Here is a 22,443-nt window from a genome sequence, read left to right on the forward strand (position 1 = left end):
TATAGAGAGATGTAGCATATTCCCCCATGTCTTTGGAAGTGATGGCTGGCGGTGGAGAGTGCTCATTGAAAAGCCTCCATGCCTCACTAGAGTCCTGACTCATAAACAACTGATACAGATCACGCTCTAGTTGAGATAGGTAAGCCCTCTTCTTTCGTCGCTCTAGGTGGCGAAAAATAATTTGTGACTGTCTGTGTAGTAGTATCCATGAGCACCTCTCTTTGTAATCTGATCCTCGTCTCTCTACACTCCTCATCATACCAACCGTTATGAGGCATGCTTCCAGATCGTATGCGTGTAGGCTAGCTATGGGGATATGCCTCTGATGCTGCATCGTGGAGCGTCTCTGTCAGAATCTGGGTGAGCTCACCTAGTGGTCGTCTTGGCTCCTAAGTGCATAGCTTCCTATATATCTCATCAGTGGACACGAGATCCGTCTCCCTCGTGAAGGTATACCGTGTACGTGTGGAGGCCTCTCCCAATGGAGCTGTGTTGAACTGGAACGATAGAGTGAAAGACAAGATAGCATGATCGACTGCTACCCCAACTAGCCTAGTTCCCACCATGAAATCTTGAAAAAGGAAGGAATGAGTCCTGGCGGAGCCCGAGCGGAGCCATAACATAATCCACTGTACTAGCGCCATGCTGATGTGGAAAGCATGTAAAACCACCTGCTGCAGGGAATCTTTGTAGGCCATTCAAAATGGCCAATCCATGTGCAGTCCCCATATCGATCAAGTATTCGCTATACTCAATGTGCTCCTCATCCTATGATGATCTAGAGAGGCCCATTTCTGTAATATCAAGCTCTCGCATCAAACTCCTCCGAGGTATCATAAAATACTGTCTGGTGATGGGCAGTCCTAGCATTGAAATCCCCCAAGATAATAATGTTGCCATCTCTGGAAAACTCCCATATATCATCATCCAAAATTGAGAAGGGGGACTGTCCTCTAGGTGATGCATATACTGACGTACTAGGAGGGAAATAGCAAATAGCGATGTAGAGATATCTGCTTGTCTCTGCCTTCAGTCTCACCCACATGTACCTTGCATGCTCATCCCTCCGAGCTATATGTATCAGAGACTGTAGCTCCTCCCTGAATAAGACTGCCACTCCTCCTGAACCTCGTCCTCTGTGCTCTGATCGAGTCTCCTGTCTGCAAGTTCTCCCATCTGTATCTGCTCACATGGGGCCCGGGGCGTGATGCGGCTCAGAGTAGAAAATGATGTCTCTCCCTATGAAACTATCCTCAAAGGCCCTTCCATCAAGGCGCAAAGATCCATTACAATTCCATGTAGCCACTCTGATGCGGTCCCACAAGTCTCGCATTGTCATGCGGGAGGCTTCTCCAGAATAACCACTCGTCCATCCCAATAGAAGGCCACTTTCCCCTTCTCTCGAGCTGTCATTATCTCGAGCATAACTTCTTTCATATGTGCAAGCTGTGTGAGTGTGAGATCATCTCCAAAAAATATTCCCGTTTTCTTTAGTGTAAGATGCTTCTTCAAGAAGTCCTTTGCCTCCATGGATGGGAAGCGCATGATTAGAGCTCTTTCCTTTGAAGTCTCCCCATTTCCTTTGGTATGAGTAGCCTCATTACCCATCATGCGCAGAAGTTCTTTGACTTCCCCTTCCACATCATTTCGATCGTTTAGACCAGTTATTCATATGTGCAGAGCTCTAGTCTTCCTTCGCTGCTCTTCTTCTAAACTCATGTTGATGATTGTAGGAGTGGGGATAGATGTGGTTTCTTTCCCTTTGCCTTTCTTAGTGACTTCTATCCATTTCTCGGCCTCTTCGTGATTACATCCACCCACGAAGACATCTTTGCCCCATTCTGTTTCTCTTCCTCTTTGATTATCCGTACCTGTTCCTTGATGAGCTTGATTTCCTCGATCACCAAGGGTTGGAATTCACCTTCCTCTAGTTCGTTGCTTGCTTTATCAGCAAGCTCTCGCTTGAGGGTTGAGACCCCTTCTTTGAGTGCTTGTGAACCCGCCTTAAGTGCTTGTATCTCTACGTGCAGGTCCTCTTTGTCCTTCTTCCATTGCGTGCCTACGTTGAGGAATATTTGGAGAGAGAGAGAGAGAGAGAGAGAGAGAGAGAGAGAGAGAGAGAGAGAGAGAGAGAGAGAGAGAGAGAGAGAGAGAGAGAGAGATTGATTAAATTATCGTCTGCAGAGGTCAAATATGACCCATGGGACCACTACAAAACATTACAACGTTTGCTTCTAAGTGAGCCATTAGATACATATCAATTAAGGACTGAGGGTCCATCAAAAGGGTGAAAAGAGAAGGGGAGAACAAACTTAAGGGGGTTTATATGAGGAGGGAGCCGATTTGGGAGCTCGAAACTATTGAATGATGGCTTTACCACCTCGATAGACTGCCCATTTACCTTGCTTACGTGCTTTGTGCATTTTTTGAGCTCGCTTGCTTTAACCTTGAGTTGATTCGTGGTCAATTCTTCGGCGATCCAAAGCTTTTTCCCCTTGAGGAAGCGGAATTGTTGTCGCAGCTTCATCTGTTCTTCTTCGTCCTTGAAAGTGAGAATACAATGCTCAGGTGGCACATGCCTATGTGTGTCATTGATCCAAGAGACGGTTTCAGGCTGGATGCTAATTGGCTGGAGAATTTCATTGAGCTTGATGATTGCTTCTTCGAGGGTGTCCTCGTGGCAACACCATGGTGAGGGTAGCCCCCCAATCCTGACCTTGAGGTTGAGAGATTCTTGTAGTCGGCTTTCTTGTAGGGCTGCCTGTATTTTGGTGTCAATCTTGTGTGTTGCTTCATGGGCTTCTTTCTTGACCATCGTGACAGTCTTGGTGAGGGAGGCTTCTACTTCATGTGATTTTGCTCTCGACTTCTTTCGCATCCTCGAACTTACGCAAGCGTTGTTTGAGGTTTTCATTCTCCTTGATAAGTTCTTGAATCTGAGCCTATAGGGCTACTATCCTTGCCATAGCAGCTACGGTACGGGACGGGACGTTTAATACGCGGTGTACAATACGTGTACTAGACGTATTTTGGAGAATCAAAAATAAAATACGTCAACTTTTTTAGATATGATACTTTAGTAAGAACAAATGAAGCGGTTCATGGACCTCCTCAATGACTCTTCAATATTTAGCTATACAATACATAAACAAGCACCATGAAGCTTTAAAACGGAATTGATCAATTAGAAAAAGACATATGTTTTGAGCAAAAAATCGTAGAATAGAAAACGGTAGAGACACGGGACGTCTTGTATTCTAAATAAAATACGCGTATTTTAGCTGCTATGAGATTCCTTCCTTCTTGGTGGGCAATGGGGTCTTTCCTTGGTGCAATTGCCACCGCAAGAAAGCTCTTGCGTGTGCGGGTGATGGGGGTATTGGAGGAAGTCATATGGAATGACTCTTCCAAAATCTTGAGGGCTCAAGGCCCTACTGTAACTTTGTCCAAAATTGCTGAAAACAAACCTATTGAAACAAAGCTGTCCCTTGGTGCCACAAGCGGCGAGAATAGACCACACTGAGGAGAACATGCCACTGTCCTTAGCCAAAGCTAAAGAAAAATTAAAATGGCATGTGGCAAGAACATGCCACTGTCCTTAGCCTAAGCTAAAGAAAAATTAAAATGGCATGAGGCGAGAACAGGCCACTGTCCTTAGCCAAAGCTAAAGAAAATTAAAAGGTTTCATTTATTGTCTCCTGTAGGGGAGCGTATCGCCAACGGTGAGGTGATAGCGTGCTACAGAGCGCTGGACAGACAGAGGGAGAAACTGACCCGCTGCAAGATGATCTGGGCTCAAAACAGAGGGCGAGTAGCCAAAGGGGGAGGATGAGGGTTGAGCTTGGGACGGTGGTGTTGAAGCCTGACACCTCCCCACCAGGCTGCCCTTAGCCGAGGGGGGGTTTGTGGAGTTCTCTTAGGGTTCGTTGAGGCAGAGAGAGAGAGAGAGAGAGAGAGAGAGAGAGAGAGAGAGAGACTTACGTGATTCTGCAGACATTCGGAACCTCGAGACACACTATCATCTGATTCTCGTTCTTCTCCGGAATCCTCTGATGAACTTGCATGTGGATTACTTAGTTGCGCTACGATCTGATTCTCTTATTGCTCCGGAATCGGGTGATGAGTTGTCATCCGGTTCCCCTGATTCATTCTCTTAACTGGAAAACTCTTGTCTTGTTGAGATGGATACTATCGTGTCCATAGAATAGATCAATGAGCTGGCATGCATCCCAAATCCTTCCTTAGCATGTCCATAAGTCTTTGAATAGAGTCAGACTTCTACTCCAGACAACACTCGAATCTCTTTTGGCAAACCACAGCAAAACCGCTCAATCTGGCCCCTCAAACGTAATTTTCCGAAATGAAGACATTGGCAAATAAGTATCCCAAAACCTCTGATAGTAGTCATCCAATGAATCGTCCATAGTCATTCTCAAATGATGCCAAGCCATGATAACATCTCTTTCGTATTCGTTTGATTTCCAAGTCAACGTGAATTTTTTTTGAATTTTACCTACGTCGCGGTTGCATCTCTGCGTAACAATAGAGTAGACCACCATGTGTGTGCAGTTTCTTTCAAGTAAGATGCCGCCCTTCACACCTTGGAGTGCTCTGTGAACCAACCTCTAGAGAGGGCGACGTCAAACTGCTGTAGAACTCAAGGACTCGATGGATGTCCTGGTAGCTTGAAAACGTCTCAAACCTGACGGCTTGACCCCCGTCCTTGAAGTCCTTGGTCTTCTTTTGCTGATTTGTTCACTGTCAGAAGAGGACGAGCTCTCCTCCTTTTGAATTGCTAGATGGCCTCCCATGCCTTCTAGACTTTTTCAGAAATCTTCTTTCCTTATTTTTCTTGCTTATTCTCCGCCTCTTTCGCCTTTTCTCATCCTTGCTAGAACTAGAGGACGACAAACTGTCGGAACTCTTTGAAGACAATGAAAAATTTGAGTCATCCTCGAAACGAGCACGCTTCTTGGATTTGCTTGCCACCTCGAAACTCGACTTTCGGCCCAAGTAACCGAGAAAATCCACCGATTTCCTCTTCTTTCGAGACTTTTTTTATTTGGTTCATCTTCTTGTCAAGAGCTCTGTCTAGCTCTTCTGCAAGTACAATTTCCACTTTTTTGCACTCCTCTGTTCTTTCAGCTTTCTTCCCAATCTGAGAGGAGAATCAATGGCCTCTCGCCATCTCGCGTGAATGTCATCCATTAGGTAAGTCTTCAGATGCTTCACATATTTCGGGTTCTGGGAGTAAGTACTTCATTAAATCTTTTCACACGTGTCAACCTGTAGTTGACATTTCTATCTGCTCTGGGAAACTTCCCTGTCAAATATTTACCCAATTCTTCATTCTTTTCTTTAGTTCCCTCGTCAAATTTCAACTTTTCGTCGCCTTCCTACTAAGAGGCATTATCTTTGTCAAATTCTCCCAGAGAACCCATGGTGGTCTTGGGTTCTTTATGGCTTTTATGCCCTTTAAGACAGAGCGATGAAGTCGGGAGCGCACTGGATGCGGGATGGTTGGACTAAGGGTGGGAGTCGCTAATAAGTCCGTGGTAGGGACACCAGGATTCTTTGACAACAAAATCTTGACGGCCTTGTCAGATTCTCCTCAAGAACCTGTGTGTGGTGCAAAAGGGATAGGATCCTCCGTAGAAGAAGAATCTTTTTGGGCTTTGTTACCACTGTTACAACGGAAATTCCGTAATGTCTTGCCACATCATCGTGCGTACGGACTGCCACGTTAGCATGTCAGTGCATTTTAGGGAAATCCTCCTTAGAGTTCAAGCTTTTGGTCTTTAGGGTTTTAGGTCCCTCGGCCGGTGCTCCATAAGTTCTTTGAGTTGGTTGGCTGAATTTCTCTTGTCCGCTCAGCCATTTCTCTTCCAGTTGGGCATGCCACGTCATCACTTTGTGACAACAGGCAGTTTGTGGGCACCTTCTTTGACGATATCATTGTATTTGCCAAGAACGACGAAGAACACACGAAACATCTATTACAGGTTTTCAAGGCATTGCGGCAATACACGTTGGTGATCGATGGGAAAAAGAGTGAGTTTTTCTGGCGAGAGATACACTTTTTGGGACACATCATCTCAAAAAGGGGTGTACAAATGAACTCGACCAAGGTAGGAACCATTCAGAATTGGCCAAAACTAAAGAATGTGCATGAAGTTTTTGAAGCTTTTTGGATTGTACTCGTATTAGAGGTTGTTCATTAAAAAGTTTGTGGAGATTGCTTTGCCTTTGCATACCTTGATTGAGAAAGGTGTTTCGTTTTCTTGGTATCCTCAAAAATTGCAACAATCAATACACTCAAAAGAGAAGGTGACTATTGATCTTGTTTTGATATAAGCAAAAATGCAGAAGCGTTTTGAGGTTCACTGTGAAGCTTGTGGTCGTAGTTTGGGAGCGGTCTTAATGCAAGAGGGCCATGTCATAGCTTATGAGAGGAGAATGTTGTCTAGACCTATGAGGGTTGCATAGATCTATGAGAAGGAGGTGTTAGCAGTGATACAGGCTCTAACTTAGTAGAGACATTACTTGCTTGTAGCAAATTTATAGATCATCAGAGTTTGAGATACATCTTGTCCCTGAAGCAGCTTTCGGATAAGGAAATGAGATGCATAAACATTTTGTGCTAGTTCCATTTCCAAATTGTTCACAGTACATGAAAAAAGACTTTTTGGTACACGTCTCGGAAGTCGTAGGTGTAAGGCCTCAACTCAAGAAGGACGTGGATGAGTCTGTGCGCACTTGTTTGGTGTAAACAAGTCACAAGCTAAAATTTGACAGTCACAAAATGGTAGGACGACTATAGACTTTAACTACCCCTAGCCTTTACCTATCCCTGATTGACCTTGGGAGAGTATAGCAATGGATTGCATCTTCGATCTTTCAAAGACTAAGATTGGGCATGGTGGTATTTGGACAGCCATTGATAGATTCAGCAAGCAGGCTTACTTCATACCGGTAAAGAAGATAGTTAAAGCCGATTAGTTGGCCGAACTGTTTTTCTCATAGATTTTCAAACTTCTATAGTTTCAAATAGAGACCCTAGATTCACGAGTTTGTTTTGGAGAGCTGTGTGGGAGAATATAGGTACTCAACTCAAATTCTCAAACGACAAACAGATGGGCAATTGAAAATATCCAATTCAATGGTTTTGGACTTGTTGAAGTCTTATATCTCTGACAACAAGAATTAGTAGGAAAAGTATTTACCTTTGTTCGAATTTGCTTACAACAACACTGTTCACACATCCATGGGAAAGGTGCTATTTCAAATTGTTGATGGTGAGAGAAACGTTCCACCGATTGTGTGCACTGAGGACAAGATTTTTGAAGCAGATTAGTACATTCAAGATTTGGAGACTCCTTTTGCCAAGGTAAAGGAGGCTTTGCAGAAGTCTTAAGCACAACATAAGAAGGCAGCAAACAAGCATTGGCGTGACCACAATAAAAGGAAGATGATTAGGTGCTACTTCGGTTTGAGAAAGCATGCCTCCAAAAGAGGAAGGGTAAGAAGAGACTGTACCCAAAGCTATGCATTCCTATGTGCCCTTCAGATACAAGAAAAGATGAATGATGTATCCTTTCGATTGAAGTTGCTAGATACATGGAAGATTGACGATGCATTTCATGCGTCTATTGAGACCTTTCAAAGGTAAAGTGCTTAGGGAGTCCTAACCCTCTTGGTCTTCAATGGCTTGACACGTCAGTAGTTTGTGACATGGGTTAGTGCTGTCTGGGAGTGGAACTCCGCTACTCCACGTCTCTTGCGTGGATTCTCTCTCTCTCTCTCTCTCTCTCTCTCTCTCTCTCTCTCTCTCATGGTGGTTCAAGTTGTTTTGAAGTGCTAAAGTGTTACCAAGTATGTAGATTGTGGTTATTTCTGTGTTTTTGTCTGATTCCTCACCGGAAGTGATTACACTCGACAATGATCGAGTGTGACATAAAAATACGTTTTGCAACTGTGAAATCTTGAAACCTTGAAATGTGCGAAACGTTTTGGCGAAATAGACGAAACATGAAATTTGTTTCAAGTCACAGGTTTCGTAGCTCTGAAAACTAGAAACCTTGAAACATTTTGGTGAGATAGCTGAAGCATGAAACTTGTTGAAACAACCGAAGTTTTGAGGATTAAATCTTTGTAACAAGAGCTTGTATTCGACTAGTTTTGGGCATTGTTTAGTGACATAATGATGCAAAAATAGAGAGTGAAGACACAACGAAAGAATAGATTTGGGTTTTTCTCACGAAAGAAAATTAATATTTGTGTTTTTGTATTCTTCAAGCTTCCAACACACTGGGCACTGAATCTCTTTGCCTCTACCTTCCTTTGTCTCCCATTGTATGTGTACCTATACTTGCTTATACATGCATGCACACACCTTGTAGTTACCTGGAACGGGGAACGACAACGGGCATGGAATGTCAATCCCTGTTATGGATACTTACACCTGAAACACGGAACGGGGATTTGGAACGGGAAGTTGGAACGAGAACGTGGAACAAAGACCTAAAAATGGCCATTCCCTTAACTATGACACACCTAATATGTCTGTGCTTACAGATATAGATGTCAGTGAAGTGTGCACATATGTACACACACGTATATAGGTATATGTGTGCATATATAATTAATAATTATAAATAAATATATATTATTATGAAACCCATTTCGCTTTTTTCTTGCTCTGAAACGAAACATTTCAAAACCTTGAAACCCCCGAAATGGTCAAAACCACGAAACATTTCATGTCATATTGGCGTCGATTGTCAATCTCAATTGGTGCCTAGATGTGTGAATAGTGTTGTTGTAAGCAAACTCCCCAGAGGCAAATACTTCTCCCATTGATAAAACCAACGAGTTGGATATCTTTGATTGCCCATTTGTATGTGGATGAAACGAGGACGAGAATTTAAGCCCAGTGCCTATATTCTCCCACACGGTTCTCCAAAACAAGCTTGTGAATTTGGGGTTTTGTCACAAACTGATGACGTGGTACACCCAAACTTGCAGATATTGGCCGAGAGGACACTTGGGGGTTAGGATTAAAAACCTAGCCCCAAACAACTTGCAGATTATGGCCGAGAGGTCCATAGGGGTTTAGGGTTAAAAACCTAACCCTACCCAACTTACTTAACCCGGCCAAGGGGCCCAAACCCTTTTAAAATAAAGCTAGGATCCAAATCAATAGGTAAGATACGGTTCGAATTCAATACGCAAGGTACATGCCTTTATACTGATAAAATTCTAAGGTACGTAACAATATGTACCTTCTTTAAAAAAACATAAATTCTACATTTTTACATGTATATCAATCATATATCCATTACACAATGCGTGCAATGACCTCACTCATTGGTAAGACTTAGGGGCTTGTAGCCCAAGACCTCTATTTATACTAGAGCTTAAGGAGGTTAGGAACCTTCTAGGTTCTTCCTGAAGCTTAAGGAGGTTAAGAACCTTCGTTCTTCCTGAAGCTTAAGGAGGTTTAGGTTCTTACTCAAGCTTAAGGAGATTAAGAACCTTCTAGGTTCTTCTTCTAGCTTCTAGAACTTTCTAGGGCCTCTTCAAGCTTCTAGAACTTTTTAGAACCTTCTACATTCTTCTAGAACTAACTAGAACTCTTCTAAGAGCTTGCATCTGTGACAGTACCCCCTTCTCTAGCGACGAGTTCCACGAGGAGCGGTTGTTCTTCTTGATGTAGGGGCAAGCTTTGATGGATATTGTTGATGAAACTCACGAACTTGGCTGGAGCGCGATGGAGGTTAATTGCAGGCTCCCATGTTCATTCACTCACATCATAACGTTTCCAATGTACAAGGTATTGAAGTCTTCCACGAGAGATTCTAGAGTCAAGGATTTGCTTGACTTCATATTCTGCATGACCATCAAGCTCTAAGGGCGGTGGTGGGTGTGAGCATCTGCCAAGGATCTCGCATTGATGACAAGGCTCTAACAATGAAACATGGAAGACTAGATGAATTTTCATAGAATGTGGTAACTGGAGACGGTATGTGATTGGATTCACATGGCCATTATCTTGAATGACCCAAGTCTTTGATAGTCCAGCTTTTGCGAAGGGCGAGATGAACGTAGGTCGTGACGGAGAAGCCACACTCAATCCCCAATCTCGTATGGTAGATGTTGCATTCGGTGTTCGTCCGTGTTGGCTTTGTTGAGCTTTTCTTATATTCGTCATTAATTCTTTATAAATGTTTTGTAGATGTGTGGCTAAATTTGTGGCAGCCGGATTCTTAACTCGATAGTTCATGTGGACATTCATCCTTGGGGCTGATCATAATTAGCAAAGAATGGGATGTGTCGATTGGAAGCATGAATGGTGTTGTTGTAGGCAAACTCAGATAGGGCTAGCAATTCTACCCAATTGTCTTGATGGTAGTTGATTGTGCATTGGAGATATTTCTCTAGAACTTGATTCACCCTGTGTGTTTGTCCATCACTGTGTGGATGGTTGGCTGAAGGGAGGTCAATCTTTACTCTTAGAAATTTGAACAATCTTCTCTAAAAGCTTGATATGAATTGTGGCCGTCGATATGAGACAATGTCATATGGAAGTCTATGATAGCGATAGATATTCTCAAGGAAGAGCTTTGCCGTTTCTTCTCTGGCGATTGACTTGGTTGCTGGAATGAAATTTACCATCATTGTGAGCCTATTGACAACCACCAGAATTGAATTATAGCCCTTAGAGGGGATAGAGTTGTAATGAAATCCATGGAAAGAGAAAACCACAATTTGCTAGGGATGGGTAAGGGTTGAAGTGATCCATTTGGGCATGCCGTGGAGCCTTGGCCCTATTGCAATCGTCACATGTGTGTGTGCTTCCACGTTTGAGGCCACCAAAAATCCAGTGTGATAAGCTTGTTTACTCCAAAAGGGCCTGCTATTGGGGAATCATGTCTCTCTTGAAGTATCTGCAATCTTAGCTCTGGTGATGGTATATACAAAAGTTCCCTATAGTACAACAACCCATTAACTTCTTCAAAGTCCCGTAAAGTGCTTCTTTCTCCTTGTTGGAGTTTGAGATTGATGTCGCGACTCCCGAGCATATGGGTCATTACAAATTTTTTCCTTCATCTTTTCAAGGAAAGCACAGTCGTTTGGGGCCATGCTAGTCATTGTAGGCATCATCAAATACTTGTACAATCCAAAGGACGTCTTGAATGCGGTCTTGTATATATCTCCAGGAGCGATCTTGATTTGATGATAGTCTTTTTTCAAGTCAATTCTAATGAAACATTTAGAATCTTGTATCTTGTCGACTATATCATCGCTCTTGGGTATTGGAAACCTTTTCTTGATGGTAATTTTGTTGAGAGCTCTGTAGTCAATGCACATTCTCCAAGAGCCATCTTTCTTCACGACTAACAACATTGGCAAACAGGAAGGTGATGTATTGGGCTGAAGGAGACCCTTCTCTAGAAGCTCTTTCACTTGGTGCATAATTTCCTCGTTTTGGGCTCTGCTAACTCGGTAAGGTGGCCGGTTTGGTGGCGTGAATCAAATCAATGGTGTGATCTTCAGAATGTTGAGGAGGTAACTCTCCTGGTAAGCCTTCAGAGAAACAATTAGCTTGAGCTTGCAAAAATTCTTGTCGTTCCTTCTCAAGGTCATACAAATTTTACGTTTTCTTGTCATCTAACTCATGTAAGTAGATCGAGTAAACAAATTGATTGGATTTCATTAATTTTGAAATGGCTGAAGCCGATACAAGTGGGACGAACTTGCCCTTTAGTTTTACATCAAGTAATAGATCTCTACCCTTTTCATTCTTCAAAGTTGCTTTGTAGTCGATCACTGCACTGTTCTTATGGAACCAGGGGATTCCCAAAAGGATTTTACACCCCTCTAAAGGCATGATTTAAAAGTCCTCGTGACCTAAATACCCCCGATAGTGCTACCGAAGTTTGCCTATGACAAGTATAATAGCAGCATCCTGTCTGGGTGCCGCTAGAATTGCCTCAGTTGGTGGTCCAATTTCCTCTGGCGTAATTCCAAGTCAAGCCGCCAATTTAGTCGAGATGAAGTTGGCCTTGGCTCCTTCGTCGAAGAAGATGAGGGCTTCTTGATCTGGTACTTTGCCCCGTGCTATGCAGAGCTCCGTACTTTCGTCCATTTGTTCAAGGTCAATCCCCACAAAATTTGCTACCAGTCATGCTTTTGTCTTTCCTTCTTTGTTCGCTCCTCTGTTGCTTCGAAACTCTCTGGCTTGTCTTGTGACTGATTTAGCGGGGCACTTGGCAAGCACATGCCCTTGTTCCCCGCATCCGTAACATTCACCCCCTTTGTAGTATTCGGCGCGCTGCTTTGCTGACAATCGAGGGCTTGAAGGTTTCTTTTTCTGTTGCTTTCCATTTCTCTTGTTACCGTTGTGTGTTCTTGTCCGGTCTGAACTGCTACAAGCTTGTCTGTAGGGTACATAAGAGTGCCCTTGTGCATTGCAAACCCTTGTTTGGCATGCCCATTAGTCGTTGCATGGACTTGGACTTCTGCTGCAGACGATAATCCTGTATCTCTTTAGGTAGCCCACAACAGAATCGCTCAATATTTTGCTTGAAGGTTGAAAGAAGAGACCGGTAGAAAAGTATCCCAAAATCTCTGACAATAGACATCCAGTGTGTCCTCCTTGGTCATCCTTAGATGATTCCAAGTTGTGATTACATTGCGTTTGTATTCTTGGGTGAGCCATGAACTGTAGCCACTTTGTTGGTGCTTCCCTCCGTAGAAGTAGGGTAGACCACCAGGTGTGTGCGTTTCCCTTAAGGTAGGATGCCTACCTTGCAATGCTCTCAGTAGCATCCTCTAGAGTAAGCGATGTCAAAGTGTTGGATAAAAGTGAGGGCCTTGTGGGTATCCCTAAATCCGGAAAACCTATCAAACTTTAATGCTTGCCCACCCTCCACCCTCGAAATCCTTGAGCTTCTTGCCCCTATCCTCGAGGTGGTCGTACTAGTTGGCTCTGTATAGGTACTTTCTTTGCGTTGCATACATCGGCTCATCAGAATCGGAGCTCTTGGAGGACGAAGAGTCCTCATCCGGAACTGTGAAGATCTTCTGCGGAATCTACTCTTCTTTGCCTTCTTCTTACCTTTACTTTGTCTCTGAGTCTTTCTCCTCTTCTTGTTCTGTCTATCCTCGTCACTAGAATCCGAGGAAGAAGAACTCTTTGAACTGTTGGCTCTGTATAGGTACTTTCTTTGTGTTGCATACATCGGCTCATCAGAATCGGAGCTCTTGGAGGACGAAGAGTCCTCATCCGGAACTGTGAAGATCTTCTGCGGAATCTACTCTTCTTTGCCTTCTTCTTACCTTTACTTTGTCTCTGAGTCTTTCTCCTCTTCTTGTTCTTTCTATCCTCGTCACTAGAATCCGAGGAAGAAGAACTCTTTGAACTGTTGGCTCTGTATAGGTACTTTCTTTGCGTTGCATACATCGGCTCATCAGAATCGGAGCTCTTGGAGGACGAAGAGTCCTCATCCGGAACTGTGAAGATCTTCTGCGGAATCTACTCTTCTTTGCCTTCTTCTTACCTTTACTTTGTCTCTGAGTCTTTCTCCTCTTCTTGTTCTTTCTATCCTCGTCACTAGAATCCGAGGAAGAAGAACTCTTTGAACTGTTGGCTCTGTATAGGTACTTTCTTTGCGTTGCATACATCGGCTCATTAGAATCGGAGCTCTTGGAGGACGAAGAGTCCTCATCCGGAACTGTGAAGATCTTCTGCGGAATCTACTCTTCTTTGCCTTCTTCTTACCTTTACTTTGTCTCTGAGTCTTTCTCCTCTTCTTGTTCTTTCTATCCTCGTCACTAGAATCCGAGGAAGAAGAACTCTTTGAACTGTCAGAAGAGGACGAGGATGAACTGGAAACACCCTCGAATTGCACACGTTTCTTTGTCTTTTGGTCATTCTCAAAAGTAGATTTCCGACCCAAGTAGGCGGGATAGTCTGATGCTTGACTCTTCTTTCATGGTTGCCTCTTTGTCTTCATGAGTCTGCTGACTTGTCGCGCTACCGCCTCATCAAATTCATTCTCTTGAGTACACCCTCTGCTTTGGTATTGTAGTGTTGTCCTTGAAAGCTGGCTTAGGAGGTAAACGGATGGCTGTACGCCATCGAGGATGCATCTCGTAAAGTTGGGTGCCTGATCGAAAATTTCGCGTATTGGAGACGCAACATACTCTCCTTCCGAATCTTCAGAGGGTGGTTGTGTTTTCAAACTCCCTTTGTTCTCTCCCGAACTTAAGTGATCAGGTGCCACAGTTCCCTCATGGTGGGATTCGTCAACTGAGTCCATGTGTGTTGCAAGTAAAGGGATCGGATCCTTTGTAGAAGAAGAATCGTCTGAGCTCCGATACCACTGTAATAGACTTGGACACTCCAAGCCGAAGATCTAGTTCAACACACGCGAGAAAACTGAAAGAACTGAACAAAATGAGAGGAGTGATTGATCTAGCACAGTACGTTACCTTTTTGTTCTCTGGTTTTGCTAGTTCAGAAGAAAGACTGATCATGGATCAATAAGATCATCATCAAGAACAGGTATCCCATACTCAGGATAGATGATATACTTGAGATTTTACAAGGTTCTACTTCCTTATAGCAAAATTGATCTAAAAAATGGATATCATTAGATCAATGTAGATGTGTAACTGGCTGGCCTACTACCTATGGGGTGGGGAATTTTCAGCTCATAAAAACTAGAAATTCAGCACTTTGATGATGGAATTATAAGACAGAGTAAGAGAGAGAGAGAGAGGGGCTGAGAGGTAGAGATGGGATCAAGAGAAGTGGAGATGCAGAGTTCCTTCCCTATGCTGGCACGGTACTGGCCCCTTAGTAGGCGCCCCTTCCAGTATTTGTTTTATTGTTTTATTATAGTACAATGCTCATGAGAGAGATGGCACCCTGCTTCTGTGAGGGCAGACTGAGAGGGAGAGAGTGTGCCAGAAGCCCTGTACAATTGGTTATTCAGCCCTTTAAATGAGTTTGTGTGTGTGTTCCAATTGGCAGATGTGCCACTTGTGCACATCTTCTCTTTCTAATTGAGCTTGTAATGGGCTGTTTTGGACAAGTGGCTAGTTACTTAACTGCAGATGCCTGGGTGTGGTGGCCTTGGCTGAAAATGGCAGCTTTGGGGTCGCCATGCACCTGCCATGCAAGAATTGGTACTGATTGGGTTCACCTGGTACTTGCCATGCAAGAACTGCCACCTGACGTGCATGCTTCTACAAGTGTCCACCTGCTTTGGATGTGCCATGCATGAGCCACCATGCATGAGCAGAGAGAGAGAGAGAGAGAGAGAGAGAGAGAGAGAGAGAGAGAGAGAGAGAGAGAGAGTCGTGTCATCTTGGTTGCAGGCCTTGCTTGTATTATTCTGACAAGACACAGGAACGAGCAGAGGCAAAAGATCACGTGCTTGACATACGTGACGAAAGTGTAAAGCATGTACGTGAGGCTGAGAAGTTGCAAACAGGGAACTTACCCACAGGTTATTACAAGTCTTCATCACATGCTAGCTCAAGGGTGCTGTCAGGTACATTTCGAATTCTGATGTATGCCTTGGTGTTTTTATGAGAATCATGCACAGCCCCTTGACATGGCTGTTTTCTTTGCAGGTCATCCAGCAAAGCCAGGTAAAGTTGTTGGTCCGGGTTTACCTGTTGACAATGGGTATGATCCTCAAAGGTTTGCTCGGAATGGAATCTCATCAAATTCTGCTCAAAAATGGCTTCCCATGTATTCCTATCCAAGCAGGAATGTGACAGGGGTGCCTGAGAAGAAAGAAAAGAGAGAACTCTTGTCGGTGGAGGGGGTGATGCAACCGAAGACGCAATTTGCTGGTATTGGCGTTGGCCACAAAATTGCGGCAGCTTCAAATGGGGCGAGCCAAGCTTATTAAGAATTCTTTTGCCTGGATGAAGCTTTGGGCAACAACATGTGACAGGCCTCTTTGTGGGGCTTTACTTCATTTGGGCTGGTTCGGACTGCAAGGTAGCTTTCGTCCAACAAATGGGAAAATCTTCAATATTCTTAAGGTTCAGGTCCTATGCTTTGGAAAGCCAAAGCCACTGAGGTGGTATATAGTTGAAAACAGGCTGGCTATGGACCTTGAAAAATGCCTCGCAGAGTGGGTGGGTATATGCCACTGGGGAAGGAATATTTTAGGCATTTTGCCTCATTAATATACAAGAGGGGCCTGACGACTACAAACTGGCCTGTAAAAACAAGTCATTCATTCCAGTATCCACAATTGGAAACTATTTTTTTAGCAATTCTTTTATGCTTGGAAGCCCCTCTTCCAAGGATACACCCCTGTTCAACAATGTCTGTCATCCTAAAGATATGGTGACAGCTTACATAAAAAGAATAGTGAAGACTATTGTATTAAAGCTTACGTTGTACACTTTGACCTGATTCTTGCTACTAACATTTAGCATCTTCGAACAAGCGTATAAGGCCTAAATAAATAGACACCGTGCGTTCTTTCTGAACGTGAACAGGGTGTGGTTGAAAGCAGGTTTAAAAAAATGTAGATGGTGTGCACGATCCCCAAACCCCCCCCCCCCCCCCCCCCCCCGCCCCCGAAAAAATAAAAAATAATATAATGAATATTTGCAGTCTGTTTGCATTTGCTCTTGGCAGCCTTGATTAATTAAGTGCATGCTGTATTGGGTATTCATGAAGTTGGTGTGAATGTGTAAAGCTCACTATTGTGAACGATGGGAGTTCATGGTTATGTTTTTTTTGTGGATGAGTATACATAAGTGTATAACTTGCTGAATCTTGACATCTCCAACATTCATCGCGCTCGATGTTTTTTTGTGGATGAGTATACATTAGTGTATAACTTGCTGAATCTTGACTTCTCCAACATTCATCGCGCTCAATGTTGTCGAGTAGAGTACAGACATCTTATTCAAATTGTGATGTTTTCCTTCAAGTCACATCCATTTGATAGTGTTATTTCGTTCTGTTTTGGTGGTGCATATACCATATCGACATCTACTGCAGTCTTTGTTCCTTATATTTTATATGCATCAGTTAGTGGTAGGCTTTTATGAGGTGGAGTTGGCAATCTTGAATGGTAGCTAATGAAACCAAGGATCATACACAGATGGTGATGCATGGGAGAATTCTTCAGCTTGAGGATTCCTACTCTAACCTAGCCTCTCCCCCTCATAAACTCATTGACATTAGAGAGACTCACATAGGAAGAAATGCTACCTCCAATAGTGCCCTTGTTTGTATTAGAGATTTTTGGGCAAGCAAGATAGAGGACAGTAAGAATATGGTTGAACGTGAACAGGGTGTGGTTGAAAGCAGGTTTAAAAAAATGTAGATGGTGTGCACGATCCCCAAACCCCCCCCCCCCCCCCCCCCCCCCCCCCCCCCAAAAAATAAAAAATAATATAATGAATATTTGCAGTCTGTTTGCATTTGCTCTTGGCAGCCTTGATTAATTAAGTGCATGCTGTATTGGGTATTCATGAAGTTGGTGTGAATGTGTAAAGCTCACTATTGTGAATGATGGGAGTTCATGGTTATGTTTTTTTTGTGGATGAGTATACATTAGTGTATATTTTATATGCATCAGTTAGTGGTAGGCATTTGCAGCTCTTGACCCATGCCTTACTCCGGTGTACGAACTGCTTTAAACTCTGTGGGGCATTTTGATGATGTTAGTTGGGATGTTGAATAGCTAGGCGTATGATGTACAGGCATTACAGTGCATGGTGTGATTAATGGTTAGATTGTCTTGGGGATGATTAACACGAGTGTATAACTTTTGCACCTTCTTGGAAGGCTGAAACCCAAGGCCCCTGCGCTTTTCTTGACTTTATTGTTTTTCTGTTGGAAGAGGAAAAAAAGAGGCTGTCAGTGATCCATTGGATGTAACCCTTGTGCATCATTGTTTTAAAGAAGGAAGTTTCAGACAGCGATACTGTATTCTTCGTGATTATGATCTTGGTGTTATCAAGCACTTGAACTGGTTTTGGTTTATGATGTGATTGCTGCAAAATGCCATTGCAAATTACAGCTCCCAAATATACCTTCCAACACTCGAGTTATTTGCCAATGAGTTATTTGCATTGGCATTAGGAGGTTGTCGAATTATTTTTGAGGAAGGAGTTCAACGGAGGCAACCTTCTGACACGGAGTAGTTACATCAGCCCTGTTTTGACCAAGTAATCCTAATGAGATGAGATAAACCGCACGACCGAACATTTCAAGTACCATTTAAATTGTAGGAAGCTATCAATATCTTGTCATTTTGGAAGGATTCATGGATCAACCAAATCGTGCCAACCTCTAGCACCTTTGCATGTTATGAATGAGTGCCCAATGTTGGTGACGATCTGATGATGTGATAACCAGTGCTTGTCAAATTCTCTCTCTCTCTCTCTCTCTCTCTCTCTCTGACTCACACACACACACACACACACAACTGAACTTTTTTTTTTTTGAGAAATAGAGAAAAAGGAAATACAACTTAGGCCTCTAGGGGGGGGGATTCAAAGAAGCGTACAATCTTCTCGCATTCCGAGCCGACGCTTACAATAGCACCTAGACACAATGGCAGACGACTTTTGCTATCTTTCAGTTTTTTGAATCAAGGAAAGACACCCTTCAAAGACATAAGACATTAGGGACAAAGTGTGAGTAGTACATCTTATGCCAAACAGAATGACTTGTGAAGTAAAGGATCTAGAACGTCCTAATAGAGCTGAAGTAAAAGATCTAGAGCTTGCCTACTTACATGCTTTGACAAGCCAATCCAAAGAGTAAGAGGTTATACAAAATAACATTGGAGCAATTGGACATTCTTGTCTAATTGATATCTTCAAAAAAATCAGATGATTTAACTCTTCAGTGCCATCTTTATTTCTAACGGAGAGCACAAAACCATTACTTTTCTTTTTCTTGACCAGTCAACCATATTCTTACTGTCCTCTATCTTGCTTGCCCAAAAATCTCTAGTACAAACAAGGGCACTATTGGAGGTAGCATTTCTTCCTATGTGAGTCTCTCTAATGTCAATGAGTTTATGAGGGGGAGAGGCTAGGTTAGAGTAGGAATCCTCAAGCTGAAGAATTCTCCCATGCATCACCATCTGTGTATGATCCTTGGTTTCATTAGCTACCATTCAAGATTGCCAAACTCTTACAAAATATGCGGGTAGAGCTTCAATTTTCTCAAACATGTCAGAGATCGACCATCAACACATATTTGCTGCTGCAAAAGTGGAAGATTGAAAGAGCCTATGGGTTGATGCAGAGGGAGGGCCCCTATCTAATTTTTCATGCTTTATGAAAATATCCATGATCATATTACTGCTTTGGTAAATATATATCAATTAGATACTCTGAGTGAAGTGTAGGCTCATTTAAGTGCACAAGGTGAGAATGGTGCCAGATTTAGGCTTTCCGTCTTTGAAACAATAGATATAAGGGAATTTTAAGATGTTGAGCTCCAAATTTGTTCAAACTTGGTCATTGGGCTTAGGACATCATGTGCTCCACATGTGATAAGGCACGACAAGAAAGATGCATTTGATGAATGTAGAGTGTGGGTTCATGATCAGGGAGCACATTGGTTAGTATGTATGCCAATTACATTGTATGTTCAATTGCTTCCTGTTCATAGCATGTTATTTCTTGGAGGGCATAACAAAAGTTCTTTTGAGAGCATAGCACATTACTATAAGCTTCGTTTCAATGATATCTTATTGGTTGCCCACCTTGAGGTAGTGTGGAAACAAGAATGATTAAAAACGACCGAGCATTTGGGCACCCCTATGGCCACACCAAGGCTTGCGCATTTCAAAACGTTTAGGAATTTCAAATGTGCACTTGGGCCTTTAAAATTGTTGCCCATGGGATATAGCTATTGAGAACAAAGCAATGAAAAAAAATAACAAGCAGCGTGAGCAGCAAAAGCGCACGAAGAGCACGTGATTTTGGCTTGCGCGATTGAAGAAATGATAAGAAGAAAGCATGCCTAGATGTAGCCTTCCGACAAGGATTTCGGGTCCGCACGACTGCCACGTATCCCCCACGTCTCTATTTGACACCCTCATTTTTAAGAGGGGATCTACGATCCCAGATGATTGTTTATTGTGGGCCGTTCGATTCATATGGAGGAAAAAACAAGGGTAGGTGGTGATGGGATTCGACCTAGGAACCTCCCCCTCCTAATGCCATTGCTTTACCACTACACTATTGTGCGCGTTTTGAAAGGCATGGAGAATGATAGCATTATATTGTGTAGTCCTAGATGCCCGTCACGATCTTAGTTCACACTAAGTTTACTTTGAGTTTACATCTAGTTTACATGCAAATTCACAACGAGTTCACATTTGTTCGAGTTTACATCAAGTTCACATTCGGGATGAACGACTATGATCTTCGCCTAAAAGCAACGTGGATTTTCAGTCGTAGATCCCCTCTAAAAGAATGAGGGTGTCAATTAGTGAGGAGGACCCCGCACGAACAAATTATTTAAAAAAAAAAGCTCATTTAGAGGAAATGGCATTAAAAATAGGGCATCAACTCAACAAAATTAGGAGGGTTTGGAGGCTATAAAAGCAAGTAATTGGTGCTTACAAGTAATTGTTGCTTATTTTGCAACCATCAATTACAAGGGTGCAAGAATCCAAGGGTTCAAGGTTTGAGAAGCGAGTTCATGGGTTCAAAAAGCGAGAGCCAAGCTTCCAGGGTGGTGTTTCATCCAATGATTAGGAAGGTTTCATATTGTCTACAAAGCTTTGAACATCAAGCTTCAAGTCTTGTGCAACGGGTATCACGACTTTACACAAAACATCCTGTAAGAAGTATCAAATGATCGAGCTTTGAGAGCCAAAATCTCTAAGTGCAAGGCAAAATTTTTACATATTTTATATTCCCATTTATTTCTGTATCGTTGCATATCCATAGTGAACGAGGCTCGGTGCCTCTTCGACAATGTATCCCCTTCGTCAAGACTCTCCTCGACAACGGTCAACCAAACCTTGGGAGCAAAGTATCTTTGTAATCAAGTCTTCTTTCTATACACAGGCCCTTGCGACAAGTCAATCTTTGTAATTATCCCCATATGATCCATTAGTTTTGTACTTTCTTGTGAAAAATCTACGGTAAAAGCCAATTATTGGCTTGTGCTTGTCCAATATAACCTCTCGGTGCCAATAACCTTGTGCTTGTTTGGATGATCACAAGGTCCCAAGGATGTTTACTCATGATAGTATCCTAGTTTGTTTGCATGGGTCCATCCATTTTGGGCTCTCTTTTTCCTCTTCAATTCTACCATGCTCTTGCACTTTTAAAATCTCCATAATGTGATATATTTAACTCGTGTGTTGAGCCACCTTGGCTTCTCTCCTCTCTTGGATTGACTAGGTTATCTATGTACATTACGAATAATTCGTGGTTGCTTTCTATCTAAAAGTATATAGACCGTGTTGCATAAAATATTTTGAATAATGAAAATAATATGGTATTATTCACTACTCAAATTATTCACAAATTTTTGAATAATATTAGTGTATATTGATCGATACAATTTTGTCTATTAAGAAGTGTTTTTTTTTTTTAACAAACTCTATGCACTAAACAATCAAATAACTCTAACTCCAAAAGTAAGAGCATACGTACTTTTTTAAAAAAATCTACCATTTAAAAATTAACTCTTATGTACTAAAATATATCTTTAATCACCATGTGATAAAGATACTTAGTACGTTAGTATAGCCACTACACAAAAATAGTGATTTAGCATATGGTTGGGCTCTATCCGTTTATCTACAAACATCTTGATTGGCCGTTAGTGAGTTTCGGGGTAGGCTGGCACAATGAGGAATTGGTTACGATGTCTTTTGCATCTTTGTATACATGTGTCCAGCTTTTCAAGTGGCAAATACCTTATGTGAAAGAAGAAGATGTTAGCGATAGTGTTTTTCCAATTTTGGAATGAAGTCATTTGGAGACTATTGTTACTTGAAATTGAGGTTTTCGGAATTGAAGGTTGTAGATTGAAGGGGATCGGGGAGCACCACAGACGAAGAGTGAGAGAGAGAGAGAGAGAGAGAGAGAGAGAGAAGGAGACACACAACACGATGTGGGTGGGGAGATTCAAAGAGTGAGTAGCCCCCTATACACTTATGCTATGTATAAGGTATACAAGTCAGTGGGTGCCCAGACGCCTATACCCCAACAACCTCCCACTTAAAGGCGACTGTGCCTTTAAGCAAGGGAACCTAGTCTAAAGACTACAAAAGGTGAGAGAAAACCGCTCTCAACCGATGCCCACTGGTTGGCTGTGATCGTGTGCATCCGGCTGTCCTGCTCCCGTGTAAGTCCATACACCACCAAACGTACCGCACACGTACTGCAAGTATGCACGCAATACCTGCATATCTC

General features: G+C 42.7%; 1 protein-coding gene across 1 annotated transcript in view; it reads left to right on the plus strand.

The window, feature by feature from the left end:
* Window positions 1-16,517, plus strand: part of LOC147444106 (mitogen-activated protein kinase 15-like) — a 43,679-nt gene extending 27,162 nt beyond the window's left edge. The window contains exons 10-11 of the mRNA XM_086526836.1: window positions 15,388-15,563; window positions 15,646-16,517. Coding sequence (XP_086382962.1) covers window positions 15,388-15,563; window positions 15,646-15,929 — 460 coding nt within the window. The 3' untranslated portion in view covers window positions 15,930-16,517. The remainder of the gene's footprint in view (window positions 1-15,387; window positions 15,564-15,645) is intronic.
* The last annotated feature ends 5,926 nt before the right edge of the window (window positions 16,518-22,443 follow it).

The sequence above is a fragment of the Adiantum capillus-veneris genome, chromosome 13 (genome assembly GCF_014529385.1).
Source record: "Adiantum capillus-veneris isolate H3 chromosome 13, ASM1452938v2, whole genome shotgun sequence".
NCBI lineage: Eukaryota > Viridiplantae > Streptophyta > Polypodiopsida > Polypodiales > Pteridaceae > Adiantum > Adiantum capillus-veneris.